The sequence below is a fragment of the Stegastes partitus genome, unplaced genomic scaffold, assembly GCF_000690725.1.
Source record: "Stegastes partitus isolate 25-593 unplaced genomic scaffold, Stegastes_partitus-1.0.2 Scaffold19, whole genome shotgun sequence".
Taxonomy (NCBI): Eukaryota; Metazoa; Chordata; class Actinopteri; family Pomacentridae; genus Stegastes; species Stegastes partitus.
The window spans coordinates 532,539-550,825 of NW_007577750.1; the positions used below are offsets into that span (position 1 = coordinate 532,539).

Here is an 18,287-nt window from a genome sequence, read left to right on the forward strand (position 1 = left end):
AGAAGAGTTGTGGTTTTTTGGTTGTATTTTTGCTGTTGACCATTTATTCAAATTAAAAGTTTTAATAATAAAATACGACATAACGGAATCTCAAGATCAAGTACGTATGTTTTCTCTGCATTTAATCCATAGTTTACTTTTTTTTAAAAATCCAGTCACTGAATATTTTTCTACTGCTTTGTGTGTAACAAAGCGAATATTTACTCTTAAATCATACCAGCTTCTTTTTTTATTTTTTATAGGTGTTGAGAGTGTCAATAAAGAAAAGGGAGAGGAAAAAAAACACCCAAAAGCAAGAGACGGTGAAGTTGACAAAAATACTCCTGGTAAAAAAAATGTAGGGTCCAATGACTATTAATTACAAAAGTTACAGATCAGTCAGATGTAGACATGACTTTAAATGTTAATAGCTTTGTACAGACTGAAATCCTCAAGTAGCCTAATTTTCCTTTACAGTAGTTCACTTTATGTCAGCAAACGGAAACTCAATGAAACATGCAATATTGACAAGCAGTGCATATGATGGAATAGTGCCATTACAAAATGCCAGAGACCACCAAACTTGGGCTTTTATAAATATATTTTTTTTGTCTCTAGGGAGACATGCCCCCAGACCACACTTCGCTGCTCAGCATCTTTGCGAAAAACCCAGAAAGCAATGTAGTGATTTTGGTTAAACATTGATAAACACGTCATGTCTCAGGTTTTGCATCGCTGCACACTTGAAGACCACGATCTTTCTCTGACCTTAACCAAAGTGCTTTAGTAGCTTTAAAACAACTATCAAACAACTTAACAATGACGTAGTTGCTGTAAATGAACGCTGCATTGCAAAATCAGACATTTAGATGGAAAAACTGAAATACGTTGTCTGTAAACTGTATGCGGATTTCTTCAACCTTTAATTATGTTGGAATAAAAATGCAATTTCCTTTAAAACACCATGGGGAAACAAAAAGAGAGAGAAACATGAAAGGCTGCAATCAAATCATAACATGGCAGAGCTTTAACCATTCAGCTACGACATGAAATTTTTAAGAAACTGAATTTTTATTGTAACTCAGTGTGACTGAAAAAGTTCACTGTCAAGTGTTGATCCCTGAATTCCTCGGCTGACACAGACGACATCATTAACCTAAGTAACACTTTCCAATTTTCTACTTTTTTTTTTCATCAAATTTACCATGTATAGATTCTCAATACACACCATTAACCAAAAAGAACTCTCCAAATAGTGAACATATGAAAAAAGAGTCCTCCAAAAACCGAAGGCGACTTCAAGCACTCCAATCTAACGCATCCATTTCCTCTGATTTAAAAGCTGCAGTACTCATGTTGAACTTTAGTTAAAACACAGTATTCCTCCCTTCTTACACTTTAATTCTGCACCCCGGCTAATTTTAACTCCATTTCTTATGCATTAACGCCTAAATGAGCATTCCCTGCAGTTCTCTGGCTACACACCTAGAATGAGAAACCAATGTGCGCTGGGACACCGCTGTAGTAAATGTCAAAGGTAAACCAGTGTACAAGTCGAACACATGAGTGGAGCTTATGGCCACTATAGCTTCAGTCATGCATTCAGTCTATTAAAGCGGACCAACAATATACTGTGCGGCTACATGCCTCTGTCATGGGTAATTTTCCAAAGAAAATTTACACCAGTCTGTGGTGAACGCTGTATGAGGGGAAAAAAGAACATAATCGCATATCAATTTCCAAATCACACCCATGGGAGGAGGTGTTGCGCAGTCTCATAAGGTGTTTCTGAACGATACAAATCACCTGCTGGTTAGAGCTAATTTTTTTATCCTCTTTTTACCCTTACGAGGAAAAGTTCATAGAGCTAAACAAAAAATGCTTTGTATTCATTAACTCATGTACCAGATTCAGCAGGACAAAAAATTATTTTATTGTTTATTATTTTCAATGAAGCACATGACACATCTCATCCAGGAATCTAATTCATGACTATTTCACTTTAGTTATTACTTATTGCAAGTATTTAATGATTAAGTTAACATGCTTCTCCTGAATTAAAGATTTATTTAAACCTTACAGAAAACAGATATTACTTTCATTGAATAAACACTGGAAATCAACTATCCTGCCTCCACTTCTACATCATTCAATGAACGATAAACCATATTCACCTTAAGTCAAGGTTCCAGTGTTTTTTCTCCTGCATGACATAAATTAGATGAGGCTAAACACAGCAGGTGTTCATGTCCATTACAAATGTCTGTATCATGAAGTACTATTTATTGAAGAATATGAGCATAGCTGTTTGGTCAAAGGTGATGCTCTGTTCACTGCAATCCTTGTTGTAAAAATGTGGTAAATTATCATGGATAATCCAACAGGGAGGACTGGTAAAAGAGGAACTGGGTCATTGAGAACTTCCACCTCAATGTCAACAAAAGTAAGCAACACTTCTAACCATGCTGCACCTGTAGTTTGAAAAATAGTGCTGGCAGAAGATGAACACACAAATGATTTTCTCAGATGAAGTTCAATATATATCGGCTTTAAACGTGTATGTAGTGCCTCCAGGAAATACACTGACATTCTGACATTGAAAGGCGCTGTCGCCTTCTCTCTCCCGCTTAGCTTTTATATATTACCACGGTAACTGCCAGCCCTATGAAAGGAAACAACCTTAAACAGAATTACCAATTGACTCAAGTAGATGGCTTAGCTTGATTCAAGTCTCTGAGGTCTTTTCTATTTTCGCTATTCTCATACAACATACATGTGCGTTGGCGGAATTACAGGAAAAAATGTTACACAAGTGAAGTCAACACAATTGTTCTGACAGGAAAAGGGAAACCGTCTCATTGCCTAAAAGGTGTCAGACATGAAGAACTCACAAAACCTCTCAAGCCATGCTGACATTACAGGCTTTGATAAGCACTGCTCACGGTACATATGTCTGAACTGTATAGAAAGTAGGTGAAAACACCCATGAGGGTAGAACTTATGCCCCAGAAATCTTAATTTCTGTAATGCAAGTGGGTGTAAATATAGCCTTCAAGATGTTTTGTAGCAACTATTTTACTATCCCGCCACATTTCATCACACTCGGTTAATATTAGAGGCTGGGAGGGAAGTGGAAGAGACATACGGTGAGGTTAAAGCCTTGCACTCGTGCTCTGGATTCAGCATGCTAACTGGTGCATGACTCAGTCCTAAACACAACAGCTGGTGGTCTGAAGAGCCCGAGGTAGAGCCCCGGGGTGTGAGATGACCAGCCCACTCATTTACCGGCAGCTTACACAGGGGACGGGAAACAGCAGGGTTCTGGGAGCAAGAGATGAGTCTGGCTTCTTTTCAGATTCTAGCCCCCTGCAGCAGCCAAAGAACAAGGATGTGCCAGGAAGCATCACAATGGCACATGTTTCATTTGACACATGAAAAAAAATTCAGGGATCCAAAAGATGTAAACACTGGACATAGTCTCTTCAGCCCATCAGTCTCAATAAGCCCTTCCAAAACCGCTTGCTGCTCCGTTCCAACAGGCCTTGAATTAATGAAACTACGAAGGCTGGAGATATTCTTTCTCAACCCTTCATCAACATTCTTCCTACGACAAGACTTCAAACTGGTTCTCTCCTGACATTAAGGTTATATGAGCTTGTCACATTTGTCATGACGGCAGGGCTCCCTGGAGATGCGCTGTGTGGCCCCCGTTGAAGTCGGTGGTGTGAGCTTAGTGAGCCTCGATGTCTTTTCCTGCAAGACTGCTCTACATTCTCATCAGCTACAAGGATAGGTGATTCAAATGATCTGTTGGTTCACCCCCGCTGTACTTCTTTAGTTCCAGATGAATTCCGATGTCATTCCTTGGCTCTTTGAAAGTTGTACATCCAACATGCTTCATTGCAGGCCAATCTTATCAAAAATTACAATATGGAGCTCCATCATATAGGCATGATACATCCAGTTATACACTGCTATTATAAGACACTTTTTTTTCTTTTTTTTCGCACCAGCAAAAGAACCATTTAAATATTTTTTTTATTTTTTTTTAAGCTTTAATGTTTATGTTTTATAATTTTGCGGAAATTTCTATAAAATCTATTAACATCAGTGTAATTTTGGCTTTGAAAGATCACAGAGCGAGAGAAATACTGTGTCTAAACCAAGGAAACTGAGGAAATGAGCCGACACAGAGTGTAGGCACATAGGGCAGACCTCTGACACACTACTAGTGTCATTATATCCCCCACGGCATTTCACTGCAAAGTCTTTTATTTAATGTTATAATGAAAGCCCACAAACTGTGACCCCAGGTTAAGATCAGTCCTCTACATTTCTGCATTAACATAAAAATAATAACGATCTCCAATTAGTCTCTCCACCTCAAAGCTGCAAACGAGATCACACTAAACTGGGTCACGAACTTGTGTAATTGTTATAAATTTCCTAATTTATAACGGAAGCAGCATGCTTTCCTCGCACGTCATGTTCTGGCTAACGATTGCTATTTGAAAACACAATTTAGAACAAATCACCAGGCTTGTTGCAAAGTTGTCACTGTGATTTCCTCTTGTCTTGTTGCTTGGTGAGCAATAATCATCTTTTCACTTGAGGGACACAGTCATGTACTTTCTTGTTAAACCTACTGCAATGGTTCCCAAAAGAAATGATTGAACATGAATACTAGTTTATGAAACATTACAATTTGCTGCCACTGAGTATTGGGGTGAAATGATCTTCCCTTTTTTCCTGTTTGCAGATATTAGGGTGCATAAGTGCACCGCTTATTTATTAGAAACGAGAATAGAAAGAACACAACTGTAACCAAATAGCGTACCGTGAGCACACAGCCCTTCCTCATTTCACAAACTGTACCTGCAGCAAACCTCACAAAAGATAGCACAAAAGCATCCACAAAGCATTAGAAAAAATGCATTAATCTAGCCACTGGGTATGTTACATGCACACAGTAGTCCAATTAAGATCTGTATTTTCAGGTATGAAAAGTGTCTGATTAGGCCACAGTGGTATATATCCTGGATGACAATCAGAGATGGCATTCAGTAACTGATTATCTACAATTTCTGGCCCTCATGAAGAATAAAACTGAACTCTCTACCCAGTCATAAGTTGGTTTCGATTGCTGGAAGGGATGTTGTTCAGATTGGAGCAAGTGTGACATTGTCTGATGCTTCAAGTTGTGAAGTACTGTCTGAAGGACAGAAATCATTGATTTTCTCTGGAAATAGGAACACAACTTGTTGCCAAAAATAAATAAAAAACCCACAAAAAACTGAGACTAGAATCAATTCTGAATATAACTGTCTCCTTATAAACGTTTATACAGCGTTAAAGAACAAGTTTGGCAATACAGTAAAGTATAACTTTTAGTAGCAAATCCCATAAAAACATCCCAACCAACAATGACCAGGGGTCCGTTTCACGAAGCAGGTTCAACAAACTCTGAGTCTAATCCTGAACTCTGAGTTGATCAACTCTGAGATAGGAAACTCTGAGTTTCCGGTTCCAGAACAGCGGATTTGAGTTAGTTCAATCAACTTGGAGTAGTTTCACCTGGAGTTAACGCGTGCACCACAACCGTAAAAAGCCAACATCAATGGAGCCTAGGGGTGTAACAGTACATAAAAATCACGGTTTGCACCTCGGTACGGAAGTCACGGTTCAGTTCTCAGATAAGGGGAGAAAGTAAAAAAAAAAAAAAAACCTGCTCAGAATTAATCCCAAACATTTGTATTAAACCAAAAAGCTGTTAACAGCTCAGTAAATCAAATTAAATGTTCAATGTATACAAATGTAGCAGAAATTCTGCTGCATAGTTCTCAATATCAAATAAACAAAATTAAATAGATAAAAGTACAAATGTAGCATTAACAATTCCAGCTTATTGGGGCTAGTTTGTAAAATATGGGTATCTAGAAGAGCACACTGAGGGCGCAGACCTCCACCAAGCAGCTCATATCCACCATATTGTGATTTCCAGCAAGTTCTGCATTCATTTGATCTACACTATTAGATTCATGGATAATCAGAACATAGCTCGAGCATTTGAATTAACATTGATATCATTAATAACAAGCTGACGGAGTGATGAACACTCTTTCTCACTCACACTCCTTCTATACTCTCAAATATTTTGTACTCTTACGTTATTTCTGCAGATACTTACTGGCTTTAAGCCATTAAATAACGCTATGCTAGGCTGGCATAACTACAGTGATATTGTTGCTAACATAAACAGACAGGGAGTAGCTTAAGCTAGGTTAGCACAACTTTAGCAATGCAACGTAAATGAAAAGCATGACCAACACAACGAAGCACGCGTCAGACATCATGACACATGGCAAAGAGAGTGACATTTGTATCTATTTATATTATTTTTTTATTTTTTTGTGTGTTGTTTGTTTTTTATTCTTATATTTATATTCTTTATTATGTATATGGGAGTGTGCAAACGAGACAGTTTCATTGCCCAGTGTTAAACTGCTGTTTTTCATGCTGCACATATGACAATACATGTCTATCTATCTATCTATCTATCTATCTATCTATCTATCTATCTATCTATCTATATTGAGTCATTGTTATCTGTCGGTAGCTCTGCTCAGCCCACTCCTGTGACGCTGCCTGGCTGTAGCTTCCTCGTGTACTTCTGAGAAGACAGCGGTGAGGACGGAGGACTAAATGGAGTCAGAGCTCCAGCACAGTAACTAAATGTGCAACGTTTGCATCTGACCACCCTGCATACAGGTGCCTTACTCAGGTGCTCTGCATCGCCGACATTGTACAAAAATTTCCATTTGCAAAGAAACGCAGCGCAATGAAGAGCAATGATAGCCATTTAAATTGGCTGCATCTGTTTAGGTAACATACCAATTAGGTAAGCATCATCTCTATGTGCCAGCACAGGATTAACACAGCTAACATTAACTCACTTTACTGCAACCTTCTAAAGATTATGCATTCACAGTATGCAGATCAGCAACACCAATTATGTTAACCTGCTGAATTACTGTTGAAAGAGTGAAATAGCATGACTGAAATGTGCACATAGGTGCTGCTCATACTTATTTCTGCAAGGATTTACCCTTTCAGAAGCAGAAGTGCGACATATAAAGGTAGAAAGATGTGAAGATGAAAGGAGCTGATCTTTATGAAAAGTTCCTCCAGTAACCCTACCCCTTGCTCCAGTTTTTAATACATAAAATGAAAAAAAGTCCATGTTTAGTCATTGCATTATTTTACTGATGTTTTAAGGTTTTTGTTAAATCATTGTTTTATTATTTGTATCAACATATTTAGGCAGGTATTGCATCAAAGTCATAATTTTCGTATTGCGATAACACTACAACAAATACAATATATTCTATTTGGGTAAAGTTTGCTGTTTTTAAAGTGATATTTTAGGAATTAAGGAGATTGTGGCAGAGATCTACATATATGCTGAGACACTCAGATTACTGTAGGACGGACTAAAGCACAGCTGACTTTGGTCCTCGCATAGGATTTGTTGACAATAATAAAACTTCTAAACCTCAAGTTAAAATTGTTATAGTATGAAAATGTTCAATCCTGTGACAAAAGTATCACTATATTTAGAATCCGAAAAGGTGTTTACAGATTAAAAGTTTGCCCTTGATGTTCTATGTTTTACTGCAGCTTTTGAAATATAAAGTGTCTGGATGTTGCAGCATCTGCACTGTTGTTTTTGATATATCAAACTTCCCCCTCCTGCAGTTTCACTACCGTGAAACCACCAGTGAGGCCTTCCAGGGGTGGAAACTGTCTATGTTTCTTCAGCACAACAACAGTGTCATTGTCAAGTCTGTGACGCTGATGACACCATGGCCGTCTGCATTTCTTGACAGCATCTGATGTTTCCATGACAATTTTGGCACACCATGTTTGTTTGTACTTAATGCTTGTTTACTTTCAAGTCTCGGAGGGGTGGCTTATTTAGCAAATCACCTCAGCCATGTGTACTTATCTGTGTCTGGAAAACAAAAATAAAAAGTCCCCAGCGTGAGATGTATTTGCATCTTTGACACCTCGATATGATATACCCATGTGGGTTTTCCCAGAGTGCTGTGTGGCTCTCCTCCTCTCTGAGCCCTATCATTGGCGTCAGGCTTGGGACTTCTATTCAGAGACTACCCTCCAGAGGCAAAAGCCTCTGTGGGTAAAAAGGACCACAGCAGTAAACACAACAGAACGCACTGGTTCTCTAACATACTTAATAAATAATGGTAGGACAACCACAGACACCGGCTCGGCTAGAGGGTGAAAATAGAAGTGATTAGTGCTGTCCGTGCAGTGCAAACTATGTTTGATAGAGCTTTAGGTCAAACCCAAAGGCTCTCCCCTACATGAACATTAGCAGAGAGGCAGCACTATAATCAGGAATAGCCACCCACTATTTCCCCATGTCAACAATTATGTGATAATGTGACCCCCACCTCCCTCATCAACATTCATGCAGCACCCTCACCCACTGACAGAGAGATCCCAGGGGAAACACTTTCCCCAGTGGAGGAATGTCACATGTGACTTTTCTGTCTTTTAACTCCTGTGGGGGTTTTTCTTTCAGTAGTATATTAGCAAGATCAGCAGTGCTTAGTGCTTTTTCCTTCTGCTAGAAACCAGTGTAAAAGGCAGTGTGTAGCAATACTTGGGTGCAGCACAAATACCAAGTCAGATCGCTAATCCTTTAAGTTCAGATGGATTACATTCTACCTGACTCTCTCCTTGTACCCCAGAGCTCATCTCACCTCAGATAACTACCATTCAAGTCATGATGCCAACACACAGTTAGTGAAGGATGCTCTTTATGTCTGTATGCTCACTAATACCGAGGACGTTTGTTTATGTCATTACTCATTCTCTTTGCTCTCTCTACTAATCCCTAAACATACAATCACATCCATCCTTTAACTTCTTATTTTCTAGTTTCTCTCAAGGCTTGAGAGGGTAGAGATTCTTAATCCCCCCTCCATTACTGATTTAGGCCAGCAGTTGATTGAAAACTGGAAAAAGTGCTATAGCAGTCTCCTACGCTAGCCGCGGGCTTTTCACACTACTCAAGTAAGCACCATACATGGTGCTGAGGAAGGTTCCAGGAAGCTTACAGGCCATGTGCATTTCAAGCATGAATGCCTGCAGAGGGTTGCCAGACTCTTCAGGTCAGGACAACTGTCAGACATTCGCTTTTACCAAATCTGAACAGCACCTCGGGAGGATTCACAATCAAACTCATTTGGATGTTCTTTGCACAACAATCTGTCTCACCCAATGAAAAACAAAACACTTTTGTCATTTTCTCCTACAATAGAGATGCAAAGCAAAAGGAAGGGGCGGAAAGTGAGGCTAAACTGCTTCAAACACACACTCATAGACACACAGCCCAATCTCCCTCACATCTCATTAACTGTTCTCTCTGAAGATGTATACAGGCTGGCAAGAGACTTATTTCCAATTTGGCAGAGCCATGAGCATCTTAATGGGCTTTGGAGAGAAAAAAAAAGCCCCTCCTAATTTTTATGTGAACATTTGCTGGGCAAAAGCTTTTACAGTGGTATTCCCACATTTTCAAATAAAGGTCTTCTGTCATTCCATTATTTAGTGATTAGGGATGCAAACAAATCTGAAATTACTTCCCAAATTCATTTTGCATACCTGCCCTACATGTTGAGGAAATTAAAAATGGAGCGGCGCAACAAGCAGACTGCTGATTACATAATTTGGTGGCAACATTCAGAAACGTGATAACAGAAGATTAACCATGGAGTGTCATCACAATTTCTTTGCTATATTGTGTCACTTAAAATTCCTGATGATGAGACAGGCAGGGTGTGCTGGAACAGTAACACTGCCAAAAAGCTTCAAACATAAAATGCTGATTCTTGCAATGGAATCTAAAGGGAACACTAAACTGATAAATTGGATTTATTTAGGAAGAAATTGTATCATCTCCTTGAATCATTTGTAGTTTCAACTAATTAAACATGCAAACCTAAAGCGCAGTCTTCAACCTAGAATTTAATAAGTGTTGCAAGATGGTTTCTTTTGAGAGATACAGTGGTGTCGATGTGTATCTGCGCTGTATACTGAAGCTTCACAAGGGTCCTAACATTCATTTAAGTACAAACAGAAAATGCTTCTTATATCCAAGTTGTGTTTAAGGGAACTGGGGACCTGCATGCCTCTGCAACCTGCAAACAGCCAGATCACAGCGATAAACAGAGAAAGAGAGAGTTGCAGCATCAGGAATTCACAGGAGGGAAAATTAAGATGTATTGTGTAACAGCTAATAACTGTTCTGTTAAGAGAAATCAAATAATATTCTTTAAAGTTGCTATGGATGATACCCAAAGGTAATTGTTATTCTTGAGGAAGGAAATATAAGGCTCAGGCACTGCGCTAATAGGAACTGCGGCGCATCGAGCGATTTTGTTTGAAAGCTGAAGCAAAGAGCCGAGTCCACCCATGAGAATCCCAACTGCTGTGTGTAAGTAGATGTTGATATTAACAGTAAAGCCTCAGAGAAGGAGCTCTATGGCAGGGCCTGACTGAGGCGTTCAGGAGCAGCTGTGTTTATGAACAAAGGGCTGACAATCACACAGCATTGTGTGCATGACACTATAACTAACATCTGACACATGAGCACAGGGTTGATCCTCACAGGCAGACGTGTATTGTCAGTTGACTGTTGTACAACACACCAGACGGGAGATGGTACATCCGTAATGTGGACACAAGCGCAGGAATCCCAAGTTCAACCTGCTGGGGTTTAATGAAGCCGTCCAGCAGCCAGTTTTAGACACTTTTCAGATTCACCCCACATTCAACTGTGTATTTCGGCACAGCCACTTCATCCTACCCACCTGCTCTTTTTCAAAGAATGTTGGCACTTTTCCAGGAGACCTCTTACTGTATGAAAACTGAAGCTAGTAAGATTTTTTCTTACTGGCCTCTACCTCCCACCTCCTCTGTACTGTAAACCAGCTGAAGCACTTAAGAGTCCTTAAGCAAAAAGAGAAAGCATCACTCTTCAATCGATGAAGAGGACAGTATGGTTGACCTCTATCCAAGTCAGCTAACTCTGCCCGTTTACCTAATGTGTCCATTCGTGCTGAGAAGTTATTTCAGTCCCAGAAAAAAAAAAAAAGTTGGAACATGACAACTTGGCCAGCACAGCAGTAAGCATGACAGAAGTGTTATAGTGCTGAGCGTGTATTACATCTCTTCACGGCGACACCACACCCGCACGTATGACTGTCTTTCAAGGCAGCGGGAGGCTGTTCACCAAATGTTTGTACTTCACACGGCGAAAAAAAAAAAGAAACATATTGTGCACACATTGAATGGTAAACATAAAAAAGATTTTCCACAACTTTACAGGTTTAGAAAATAATAATAAAAAAAAGATGCCACAAAGAAATGACTTAGCACCCTGGTGTGATCCTTGAAACATCACTGTAGATAGTAGCTGTGTGCTCAGAAGAAAAAGTACATTTAGAATTCAATCCACAAACTCAACCAATTCTTTTTTTTTAATGGTCTATCTTTTATTTTAGGAAAATTTCTGAGTTTTGATTAAGTTCAGTTGTCTTAAAACATTCTAATCTGATAAACACTAAAGTGCGAATTCAGTAATCACCCTGTTGTATCCTATAACAGATATAGACATATGTGTGTGTGTTACCTCTTCAATAACGTAGCTCAGCTTGTCACCGGCAGAGAGCTGTCAAAATAATTAGCTTATGCAAATGGAAGCTTATAACCAGAGGTATCCACCTCTGCAGAAGTATTAAAACTGTGTGTTTTGCATCTAGAGGCACAACGGTAGCATGACTTAGCAAATGATGGAGGGATGAGTGCTAACGCTGCTCATGCAGCTTACCACACGTTTGTATTAGCATAGCTAATTAGGTATAATTGAGTGCTTTCTACAATCCCATCTCCTGAGGCCCATATCTAACCTCTTTTGTATTTATGCAAAGGTTATTTGGAGACAACAAAATCCAATTATACATAGAGTATGGGCTGTCCATGAATTGGAAAAGGGATTTGATTGTGGCCCCAAAAACATCTTGATCTATAATGCAGACCTCTGTCTTGGACTTTAAGATGCTGAAATTCCAAGCAGATGAGAAATATTAGGTGAGATAAAATAATACTGAAAAGTCTTCATAATCAAATAAAAGCTTGTCCAAGTGTTTCCAAATCACACAGTTGGAAGTCTTCTTGTGATAAATGGAGCTCATCCAGTAGGAAGTGAAGGCCAACAAAAACTCTGTGTTCAAACACTGGAAAACTAAATGATTTCCACTCCTTTAAGAGCTGTCAAAGAAAATAAAACCAGATGCACGAGAGACTAAACTATGTTTCAAGAAGATGCTAAAATAATCAAATTGGACAGAATAAATAAATCTAATATGTGCCAGACAATAAAAAAAAATTTAAAAAAAAAGGCTAAACTAACTATGTCCATGCTACACGGTTAGATAAGTTAGACAGTGACATTACAACTTTGTATAATAGACTCATGTAAGGCCAAAAAAAAAATATTTAGGGCTTTACATCATTGGATCTTCTGTACAAACCTGAGATTAATCACAAATCATTGCTTTGAAACCTTGGTGGGAAAAAAAGGGAAAGTGGGTGTCACCAGAAGTCCGGTCTACTTTCAAGTCAAATCAGATAATAGAAAAATAGGAACAGAGCAGCAGCACTATTTTAAAAAAGTACCTATGCAAGTGGCCGAGAAAAAAACTTCACAAATTATTTTGAACATATCGTCTGGTATTTTTATTAGTTGGCTGAAGGCATCTCCTTTCGAGTTGTTGATAAACTGAACATAAGTTGCAACTCAGGCAACAGTGAGGATACATGATTACATTTTTGCTATTTAAAGTAATTTTAAAAATTAATATTCATTTAGTTATGACTAGATAACTTAATAAGATACAATTCCAATACGAGAAATCCCTCACACACACTAAACAAAGCCACTGGCACCTACTTCCGCTCATGTTCAATCACCAACAAAACTATCACATTCCCATCACGCCAGAACCATGTTAAAACCAAATAAGGCGGCTCTGTGATCATTACTGCCTGACACTGCCAATTACCAATACAGTATCTCTATTTTGTCTGCATGAGGCAATGGAAGGATTAACTTGAGGCTCCTCTGCTTCTCCACTTCCCTCTCACGAAGCAGACTATGTTTACTGACTAATCTCTTTTCTTGCTTTGACCATAAATGTGATTACCACCACACAAGAGATAATAAAACCTCATATCTCTGCTGTACCAAAGAGCATGAATTAAAACCTAAGCTGTAGCCTTGAGGAATATCTAACCGAAAAAGAAAAAAAAAAGAAGAAGAAATCCACAGCAAAAAAGGGGCATTTCATGTTGAGTACATACAGCCCCCTACTGGTAAACACTATTCACTATTTAGCCAAATCCAACACAACAAGCTCCATGATCTTCTGTTGAATATGAGCAACAGGTATGCAGCCAGTTATGAGACGTATCGTCTGGAGGCGACCGTTGTGAAGTCAGTCTGCTGCAAAAAAGTTCTATTTTGACAAGCAAGTAAATGACACACTCAGGTCTCACATATGAGTCTAGTATGATTCTTACTGTCACATCTGGGTGAAGTCCCCTCTTTGAGGAGAGCAACGCCTCACTTTCATGGTCAAAAGGCTACAAGAGTTGAAAGATGAAGATGGGTTTTAACTAGTTTTTGTGTGAGTCGGGTTTGTGTGCTATTACCAAGGTCAATTTGGCTTTTAAATGGTAAAATTTAAACATATACTACATGGGGATGAATATGTTGGGGGAATTTCTCTCTTCAATATGATAATTTTGCAGAGTTGGATGACTTCAACCGTATTCTGGATATTAAATTCAGCTTTAAGGTGCCTAGTTGATGGAAGATAATGACTGAAAAATGCAGTTTGCTGTGATTCATCATTACGCAATAAAATGGAGAGGATTATAGTGACCTTTAAGCAGAAAAAAAAAATCATATAGGTCCACTCACAGCACAGTGACATGCACTGCAGCTTTACAGGCTGCATACAGTTTGGAAATGCTTTGACAAAGTCTATCTCATGACATGGGACAGGGTGCAAAGAGAGGCTCAGACTTTTCCAAAGACCTGGTTGATCACAAAACAGGACGGCAGCAGGATTAAATAATAAAATGCGCAAAGGTTTGAGGGATAACCACATAGTTGATAACCAAATTGTTTATTTTGAGGGGGTAAAACGAGACCTGACACGTGGTGAGGGGGGATGGTTTGTCAGTTTCGCCTACCTGATATTTCCTGATGAGGTACATTGACGAGGCTGAATCCTTTCGCGTTATAAGCTTGTCTAACCTCGCTACAGCTCCGAGCTTTGCTTTCACCACCAGATGACAGGGACAGCACCGACAGAGTACATAAGGCGACTTGCAGTCTCCACATCGCATACATCAGTGAAATCCTTGATAATGTTTCACAGAGAAATACGAGCTCCGTCAGAATGAAAGAAGAAATCCAAAGGGCTGCTTGAAAGGTTTCTCCAGTGAGCGCGATGTCAAGATGTTCATCTACAAAACAACAATCATAAAAAAAAAGATCACTCCTCACTTAAGATACTGGTGCATCCACCTCATCTTACCCTTCGTAAGATTAAAAAAAAAAAAAAAAGAAAAAGAAAAAAAAAAAGGAACCCAATGAGTCCGATCGCTCCCGGCTTGAAGAAATCCTTGTGAGGAAGCTACCTGGTGCCTCAGTGTGCCAACAACTTCTCCCGCACACACAGTTGCCCTGTGTTTATGTCAATCGAAATGCAAAGGAGACGCACGCTGCACGGCGAGCAGAGCGCACAAGGGCAGGGCAAAACATGGAGTGGAGTGGCTGCGACTTCAGCAGCTCGCATCCAGGGGCGCGTACTGTCCTCTGCCTTTATGCATCCTCGGCAATGCACACAGCGGCACATTAGTGTGGAGACACATGTTGGAGGCGCAGGATAGGAGGGGGAGGTGGAGAGACCTGGAGGTGGTGTGGGCGGAGTAGAACCGCGCATCGGACAGACGCATAAGGTTATTTGGTTTAAAATGTCACCAATTGGTAGTTGGTCCGTAAACTCGCAGAACCCCCTGCTGACCGTGCCGTGTCTTTAGATTGAACTGAACGATGGATATAAGAAGGCGCGGGCAGCCAAACTGATCTAAAGCAGGGCGCACGGTGTTTTATCTCAGCAGCTGTCATCCAGAGGCTTCTTGACGGACGCGCACACACACACACACACACACACACACAGTTGTGTTTGCATCACTTCAGAGGACTCCACGTTCATTTTCCTGCAGACTTTCAGCTCTAACCTAAACCCCCACCTGAGGTTAACCCTATGTCAAGTCTTTACAATAAATAAACTCAGTGGTTTAAATAAGGAGGATTTGCTTCCAGTCCACTCAATGTGGTTGTTCAAACAGATTTATGTGAAGTAATACCAGTGTGCACCAGCCTGGGAGTGAGACTGGGTTTGTGTACACTGATGCACACATCATTTAACACTGACAGCTGCCCCTGCATCATACACAACCCGTTTTTTCTCTAACCTTACGGCCCTATTTTGCGTATTTTTAATATTTTATAACCTAGTTTCAGCATTTCTAGATCAGATTGACTGTGTTTGCTGCAAGAGTTGTGTGGATGAACTTCTTCTTAACAGCCTTGTTTTGCCTGTTGCCTCCATTGCACACCTTTTTAATCATTTTATTACATACAAAACCTGAATGCTTCCGTTGAGATTTCCAGAGGAGTTAGTGGGTGTTACATTTATGAAGATGATTGACCCGCTATAATTCAACTGTCTGGCAGCACCGAACTGACTTATCACACTATAGCATCAAAGTGATTTTCTATGTCTTTTAACAATGAGGAAACTTTGTTAGGAGAGGAAAGAAAAGTTTCCCCGCTGTAATGAAGAAAATCTAACAAGAAGAGTATCTCATTATAACGTGAAATATTTTCTCTTGAGAGTATAAAAGTAGACTGCATCTCATAATATCCCGTACAAACACTCCCGCAGTGTGTTTTTGTGGTTTGGGGAGCTTCTGCTGGCTTGTTAAAATCAACTTTAAAATGCACTGTAAAGGTGCAATTAGGCATAATTCAGGGTTGTGAAGGGAAAAATCAGGAAAGCGGTATTGCACAGCGACTGTAAAAATGGATAAGCGTAAGAATTAGAGAAAATTATCAGGTCTTAATTCCTTTAGGGATAACGCAGTATGACATTTTGCTGTTTCGCTAAGCAACATGCTGTAGATAGGATTCTATTTTATACTCTGCAGTGCTATAAGAAGAGAAGTGGCTCAAAATGTTTGATTAGAGCTTTGGGATGTATAGATAGACGGAAGCTGCTCTAGTAAAAAAGACAGTAGCTATATCATCTTTTTTAGAGCATCTCTGTATCTTTCTAAGACAGACAGGCATTCATCTCCATGCAAATAAAAAAAGTATGGTGCCATAAATAGTTGGAGTTAGGTCTAATCATTTTTAAGCCAAATAGTCAAACCTGATACCATTAAAAAGTCAAATGCAAGTCAGACTCAACTACTGTGAATGCAGCTCCCAGTTCCTTCAGTCACATCTGTTACTGAGTCCTTTGTTCTTTCCCTGCAGTTACACAACAAAATAATCCAGAGTAAGCCCTCTGCTCATAAATAAACCAACTTTGTTAGATTTTTGATGATACTGGATTAAAGGCCTTGTATATTAGACTTCGATTCACTGAAACTTATCTGCACTCAGCCCCCCCAAAAGACGTGTCGTTTTACAGTTTCTAATGTTAATGAATAAATGCTGAAAATATCAAAATGCCACATCACCGCAACAGCAGATGACGGTGCAAATTCACCAGGCAAAGACGAACATTGGTGAAGTGTGACCTGAGTCTACCGGAGTCAGTCAGGAGATCAGAGTGAAGCAGGAGACATGTGCATGGATTTGTCAGTTGTGCTGTCGAGATTTCAGCTGAAGAATATGTGAAGATTGAGGTGTAAAATAACTGGAGCTTTATTCCAGCTAGTCAGCTCAGGAGCGAACAGCCTGGATGTCTGGGGCAGCTGATACTCTCTGTATGAAGACAGACTTGGACCACCTCCTGTTGGTGAGAACACATTATGTCGTCATGCTTTGGATCTTCATGTATTGGTTAAAGTTACCCAGCATGTGTAAACTGATTGGCATGTGTCTAAATAGAGGAAATTATCTAAAATTGCAGATCACCTCAATAACAATGAGCACAAAATACAGGCCCAGTGTTGTTTTAGAAAATCACTGTGGTGAGATAGTTTGGACAATTTGCTCCATAACAGCAATTAACTCCTTGAAAAGTTAAACAATTATTATTATTTTGAACTGCTATTTCTTAGATCAAGATCTCTCACACTCAGTCTGGTAAGATTCTATTTAAACCAAGCTGCTTAAATCCACCAGTGCATGGCCTTGCAAACCATCAGAAATCTTAGCAGTTTCTAGAGAAAAGCCCAAACTCAGACACATATGCTAAAGACATTTCATACTGGTTGCACATTGTGATCGCCTGATTTCGTCAGAATGCATTACAGGAGTCATTACTTCCACTCTTTTTTATATGTTTGCTATGTGTATACAAGCAGGAAGATGCAACAACAAGCTATTCAAGTGCATACGCTGCAAAAAGGACCACGGTCAAGGAGCTCAGAGCAACACACATGCTTGACCTTTAAAAAGTTTATAAATTCACAGTTGAATCCACGCTCGGTTGAACCTAGGTTTTGTTTTTGTTTTGTTTTTGTTTTTGCACAAATATTTAATCAACAGATACACCCCAAGAAAGCAAAGATCACTGTGTACCTAAACCAGACAGAAGATATTACTTCTCTGTGTCAGATCTGGACAATATCTTGGCACTGCTGAGGAAGACAGACTCAGTGGTTTGTTTGATCTAAATGAAATGGAAAATGAAATAAATTGTGCTGCATATTACTCTTTTTATACAAGGCCTTTGTTTAATAAGATTAAGAGGAAAATCATTTGTCTATGGAAGATTATGAATAGCAACAGTGACTAAAAATGAAGCATTTGGTGATTATTTAGAAAAGGCTCAGGAACTTATATTTCTCTTCAGAGCAGTCGTGGTTTAATGATATTCTCTCTTTTTTTTCTCTCTCTCCATTCGGGAAGTTACTGTCTATATTGCTTAACTTTGTTCTGTGTTAAAAATGAAGTATTTTTCCAGGGACTT

General features: G+C 39.4%; 1 protein-coding gene across 1 annotated transcript in view; it reads right to left on the reverse strand.

The window, feature by feature from the left end:
* The window catches only part of gpc6a (glypican 6a), a 152,464-nt gene extending 137,875 nt beyond the window's left edge, over window positions 1–14,589 (reverse strand). Inside the window, exon 1 of the mRNA XM_008292629.1 lies at window positions 14,326–14,589. Within this exon, the coding sequence (XP_008290851.1) occupies window positions 14,326–14,485 (160 nt within the window). The 5' untranslated portion in view covers window positions 14,486–14,589. The remainder of the gene's footprint in view (window positions 1–14,325) is intronic.
* Window positions 14,590–18,287: the final 3,698 nt, after the last annotated feature.